A 6,313-nucleotide genomic window follows, 5' to 3' on the forward strand; every position below is an offset into this window, starting at 1 on the left:
TAATGAAATATTTTTTATAAAAAATATACACTAGGTTAATTAGTCAATATAGGCGATTTATCTCACTATTATATTGCTTTATTAGTCAATATACACAGTGGCTTCGTATAGACTCATGTTTGCCATCAATCACAAATGATATTATTTCTTTGATTTTTTTAAAAGTTACAAAATGAATTGCAGGAAAGACATAAGTAAATGCAACAAATGTATGAGAGAATAGTACAAGTCTATGAGATAAGTACATGCTCACTTATCTATGAAGAATTTTTCCAGAAGTTTAACTCTACATATTTAATTTCAACGCTTGAAAACATTTTAGAATGATTTTTAATAGAACGGGTCAAAAGTCCATAATTACTTAAAGAGTCAACTATGGTAGTCATTTGTTCTGCGCCCCTAAACTCTATTTACAAGCCAATTCTTAAGTCAAACAAAATGCCCTATCAAAAATATTAATTTCATTTTATTCATATTAATCTTTATCCTGCGTCCCTACACCCTATTTATAAGCCAATTCTTAAGTCAAACAAAAATGCCCTATATTAAAAATATTAATTTCATTTTATTCATATTAATCTTTATCTCAAAATGTTGGCCATAATTTTATTCCACTTCAACTGCATCCTTTTGTTCTGCGCCCCCCTCCCTATTTACATGCCAATGTCGCAATATCACGGGTTACTTCGAGGGGTGGTTTAAAGATATTGATTAATGACGAGGACAGCGATGATACCGATGTTGCTTCAAATGTGGTCTACAGGGAAGTTTTCCGTAATGTGTATGACTTTTTTGTGTACTATTCATTTTCTTACTTATTGAAACTATTTGCATGTCAACGAACTTCAGTTTCTCTTTTAAAATTATATGTTATGTCAAAGTAACAGGAACTACGTACTAGAATTATGGAACAATAACAAAGTCTATTGTAATTGACATTATGGTTTGATTTACGACAATTTTTACATTCAAGCAAACTACATTGTTTTATTTTTACAGTGAATATTAGCTTCTTAAAATGACCCGTGCGGTAGCACGGGTCGATGGTCTAGTATGACTAAAAGGTTGAAAATGGAAATATTGAATTCTTTTTAAAGTATTTTATCCAACCTTAACTTATCCCTAAATTTTAGCCAGACCAATTCTTTAAACATGAACAGATTATAAAGGACACAAATCTATGTAATAGAATTCGATGATTATTTAAATTTTAAGGGGGAGTGGATGATTATTTCATTGATCGGTACCATCATTAGCAATTTAGGATGATATATGTTCTCTTCAACAAATAAGGAATGAAACTATGCACAATAAATCAGAGATAATAATTGTACGAACTTAGATTATTATTTTTCTTGAAAGGATTTGTTAATTATTGTACGGACTTAGATTCTCTTCATTGAAATTTCTCTCAATTTTTTTTAAGTGAAATCTCAACCATCAAACATGATGAAAATTAGATTAAAAGCAAAAGTGGCTGGTGTATTTAAACGGTGTAGATTAAAAATTGAGAGAATCTAAATCCCAATTGTACGATGAAATCTATCTATGTGAGGACAACTAGAAAATTTCATCCTATACTCCAACTATTATACTTATACCCCTACAAATAATCAAAAATACAAATTTTAACCCTTTTTAAAATTCCATCCATTCAATCATCAAGTTTTGCAAAAATCCAATACTGTTGACAAGTTTCTTGAAATTATTACCATACCGGAAAACTTGATTAAAATATATTTTTTGGAATAGTTGATTAAAGGATTTTGTAATCAAATAGAATTAACAATACGAAATCAACATGGTTCTTTTTAAGCATATTCATGATTATTATTAGTTATTCTTCATAAACTTATATAAGTATTAACTAGAATTTCATTGAAATAAATAAAAAAAATCTCTATAGCTCTTTGTTAATCCTTAGAACCCTCTAAACCCATCTTTCACTTTATGCAAAATGTTCTTGTTAATCTTTATAAATATAATATAACTCCCGTGTACGTAATCTCACACCATTGCCATTTCTTATCACTGAAAAATCATCAAAACATAATCAAACAAAAACAAATACATCTACGAGCAACAACACTTCACTAAAAGGGGTGAAGAAGACACAAATGGTCGAGGCAAAAAAACCAAAGCGCCGTTGATTCAACCGCTGATTTCCAGATCTTAGGGAAGGAGACGAACAATAACAAAATGTTGCCACTGGATTCAAAATAACAAATATGGATGAAACTAATAAATCATAGTCCATCTACCATGGTGGTTTTGGTGGGATAAGAGAAAGAAAGAAAATTTTGTAGAAAGGGATTTAAAATAACAAAAAGGCTAGGACTAGGATCCTTGTTTTTGATGATCTCTAATCATATCATACTTATTTCTAATATGAATAACATTGCTAACAATTTGTGCCAACCCTAATCTTGATGGTTTTGGCTCCAAACTGTTCTGGCCGTTAGATGCATCTGATGATCTATACCCAATCCATATGTTCCCAATAAACACAGTCTTTCAATTTCAGCTCACAACTGCATTGGTAACATACACACGTTCCTGTTACCGATAAACATCTTCCCAACTACATTGAGACTCTGATTCTCATTCATTTTGTATTGAATTGTGTTGATTTCTAGCATCTAAGATTTCTTTCACCGCCGTCTTCCTCCTCACAGGTAATCTCGGCACCACCTTCCTCCGATAGCATCACCTCCTTCTTCTAGCGGCGTCATATGCATCTATTCTAACATCTTCTCTCCTTCAATTTTAGCTCCATTCGGTTTTCTCTCAAAACCCTAACTCGATTCGGCGAATCACCTACCTCGATTTGGTTTGCTCTGATCGATCACCGTTCATCGCGGTTTGTCTCACCAGTTTCGCATCTTCGTCCTCCGCCCCTGTCAAAGGTAAACTCGCTGTTGGGTTTTCATGTTGAAAAGAATTGTGTTGATTTCTAGCATCTGAGATTTGTCTTCCTAATTTTTGTGTCTACTGTCACAACATGTCTTTCTTAGGCTGCTGAGAATGATGGCAACTTTCCAAGTCAAAGCCCCTACACAAGCATAACAAGATGGGCTCTCTAAAATTTCTCCTCTTAGTTTTGTTATGATAGTATTTTCTGTTATTTTTCATCATTATAACTAACTTTCATTTTGCTTGCAGATCGAAATTTATGGTGTTTTCTCTTAGTTTTTTAATGATAGTATTTTCTGTTATTTTTCATCATTAGTTTTATGATTTTGGCTTAACTGATAACCATTGATAATATTGTGTAGTTCTGAGTTTTACCAACCTGCACAATTAGTTAAGCTCCTACCATGTTCGAAAATGTAAATGTAATCACAGTTATGTTGGAAGTGCTTACATGATTTCAATATGCTAATATGATTTCAGTTATGTAAATCACTATACTTCTTCGAAACATAACAGATGGGACAGGTATGAGATAATCTCATTGAAATTATATAGAGCCTATTAATTTGTAGTCTTTGTTCCCCATGCCTCATCTAAATTACAATCTGTCATTTGGTTCAATATGCCTTTTTCTTGAGATTTTTTATTTGGTATTGTTCTTTTTAACTATGGATCAATCTGAAGCATTTTTTTTGACTTCATGTTGGAGTGTGTGTTGATGTCTAAGCTATAACTCCTTGGCATCTTTGAACCTAGCCAAAAAAAAAGTAGATTTTTTTCTCTATGTTTGATATATGTACCATTATAAATGATAATTTGGAAGGAGGAATAACCAATGTAGCACCCTCACACCAACAGTGAGAGGTAAATGAGCTATTAATTATGTTTTGACTAAATTAGGAGCTAATGCTTGACCGCAAAATATGTATCTTGACTCTATTTGGTCTTTGTTTTTAAATTGAATGGGAAGTACTTTGAGATATTTGGCAGAAAAGTACCTTATGAAGTTTAAATGTTTTTGTGATTTATGTGTATTTTAGGATAAGGCTCCCTTCATTGCTAAGGTTGGGAAGTTGAAGGAGGAGTATGAGAAGACAATGTGTGCTTACAATATGGGAATTGTAATTACTTCTATAACTTTTCTGTTACTGTGAATTTTTACTGCTCTTATTTTACTTGGATTTATAGTAACTTTTTCCTGATTTGAACTAATTTTGATGTCTTGGACTGAGAAGACTGCTTCGGAGGAAGAAGGATCTGATAAGTCTAAGTCTGAATTTGATGTTTTAGACTGAGAAGAATGCTTCAGAGTTGAAGAAAATTATGGCTAATGAGAAAGTTGCTGAGATTCTTATGGCTGATCCGAAGCGGGCTAAGAGGTGCTGTAATTGAATTATTCAACGTTTTAGTTAGTAATGTCAATATGGATGGTTAATTTAACTTGGATATTTTTTTGGGTTATTTCAGGATTTTGGCTAACAGGCAATCGGCTGCGCGTTCCATTGAGCTTAAGATGCGATATATTTTGGAGCTAGAACACAAGGTTCAGACTCTGAAGACTGAAGGGTTGTTTCTTCTCCAATTTCAGAATATGACACCTCTCCTGCTGAGTTTGCTTCAGCAATTGCTGAGTTATGAAGCCTAGAACCGAGAAAGCAGTGTTGGTAGCACAGATTCCAAATCTTTATTGATCATTTCTCTTGAAATCCTTTGATTACTAAGAAGCTAATCATGTGTTAAATTATTATGATAGCGGAGACCAAGAATTCGTTGTGTCGTTGCTAGGTTCTCGAGCACTCATTCGTGAACTTGCTGATGACCTGAAGTTCAAGATTACAGTCCCATATGGAGCTTGGTTCCACAAAGGCCAGGTATTATTATTTTTTTTTAACAGTTTAACCATTTTCTGCATTTCGAAAAATAAGTTCAGTATTCTATAGTATGGTTATGCAATTTTTTCGGTCCAGTTTTCCAAATCAGCAGTGGTTTTTGTCACTGTTGTCAAATAAAGGCTATAGTGGCGCTATTGCGTAGTGGAATTTAAGCAAATCATTATTGTTATGAGATACTCTATTTAGCAGTGCTATAGCATTGTAGCTTTGTAGAATTTAAACAAACCATTATTTTCTGCGATTCGTGGTTGACATCACTGGTTTTGATAAGAGTTGATTAATTGCATTGCATATCTATGTGTAGGATGGAGGTTTGGCAACTTTGAGTATGGAAATTTGTTAACTTTCGCCACCGTACGGGGAGCAGCTCACATGGTACCCTATGCACAACCTTCTAGAGCACTGCATCTATTCAGTTCCTTTGTGAATGGTAGGAGATTGCCAAACACAACAAGACCTTCAATTGAAGGATGGAAAAAAAATGGGATGATGAGTCTGCCAACTGTATATAACATGTGGAAATAGCAGATTGTATAGTCCAGTTGATTATTATTATTAGATTTGAAGAATTCATCGCAAAAAAGATGTAGCAATGAAAAAGAAAATTGTTAAAGAGTTTTGTAGGACCTTAGCAAACTGTATTTGGAAAATAAATTTATAAGGGGAATTGGGAAACTACATTAGTCCATTCTTTTTATTTTTTATGATATTTATTCACCATATTGTTCTTTACACAATTTGTTCTGAAATGCCTTCAGTTTGGATCAGTTTTCGACTTGAACCAATCAACAGCATTCTTAAAATATAGTCTTTTAAATGATAAACGCATTTATGCACAAGCAGAAGTTTTGAAATTCATTGTTTACTTATGTAAGGATATAAAAAAACATTTGTGAAACCAGGTTAGCTATGCGTAAAGTTAATATAAAAAAACAATTTGTAAAACCAGGTTAGCTATGCGTAAAGTGCAGCCATTATCTTAAATAGCGGTGACTCTAAAACCATTGCAGTTTTTAGGCTGTTTGTAACTTAAAGTATATGCATATTAATGCAGTTGATAACTCAATTCATTGCAAGAACGTTGATCCAAAATCTCATCTAACTAGGATTTCCCCGGTTGCTCCTGGAAAGTTTGTTATAACAAGTCGTATAGGCCATCCTACATTGGACAAGTATGTAACCCCATATGCTAACGAGAATCCGTATAGACGTATGTGCAACGATGAAATGAAGGAACCTTATGTTTGTGAATCAGTTTCGGGTATGGTTGGAAGCATTTTGTCAATTCTTGCTAATTTATTATATGTTGATTGTTTTTGTCTAAAATGTGTTTTTTCTGGCTGCACTACACTTCAAATGTTGTTTACAAAGAAATTTTTCGCGATGTACCAACATGAACTCAATTTTAATTGTATTTTATTAGTCACATTGTATTGGTACTAAAGCACCTTTTTTATTTTTTTATTTGAATGATGTATTTGCCGTCAATATGACCCGTGCGGCAGCAC

The 6,313-nt window shown here is 33.1% G+C and overlaps 1 protein-coding gene across 3 annotated transcripts; it reads left to right on the plus strand.

Annotated features, from left to right (window-relative positions):
• Positions 1–2,522: 2,522 nt before the first annotated feature.
• LOC146958248 (bZIP transcription factor 29-like) lies at positions 2,523–5,480 on the plus strand. 3 transcript variants are annotated; one of them, XM_085739790.1, is made up of 8 exons: positions 2,523–2,675; positions 2,771–2,906; positions 3,015–3,438; positions 3,954–4,034; positions 4,204–4,292; positions 4,381–4,577; positions 4,667–4,784; positions 5,110–5,480. In XM_085739790.1, the coding sequence occupies exons 3-6, from the start codon at positions 3,430–3,432 to the stop codon at positions 4,556–4,558; spliced, it is 357 nt and encodes a 118-aa protein (XP_085595916.1). In that variant the 5' UTR covers positions 2,523–2,675; positions 2,771–2,906; positions 3,015–3,429; the 3' UTR covers positions 4,559–4,577; positions 4,667–4,784; positions 5,110–5,480. The 3 variants fall into 3 exon arrangements, with proteins under 3 accessions (XP_085595916.1, XP_085595917.1, XP_085595919.1); XM_085739791.1 differs by having other exon boundaries at positions 4,381–4,573; XM_085739793.1 differs by lacking the exons at positions 2,523–2,675; positions 2,771–2,906 and having other exon boundaries at positions 3,298–3,438; positions 4,396–4,577.
• The last annotated feature ends 833 nt before the right edge of the window (positions 5,481–6,313 follow it).

This window comes from Medicago sativa, chromosome 1, assembly GCF_051527215.1.
Source record: "Medicago sativa cultivar Bolivia chromosome 1, Bolivia_mono, whole genome shotgun sequence".
Taxonomy (NCBI): Eukaryota; Viridiplantae; Streptophyta; class Magnoliopsida; order Fabales; family Fabaceae; genus Medicago; species Medicago sativa.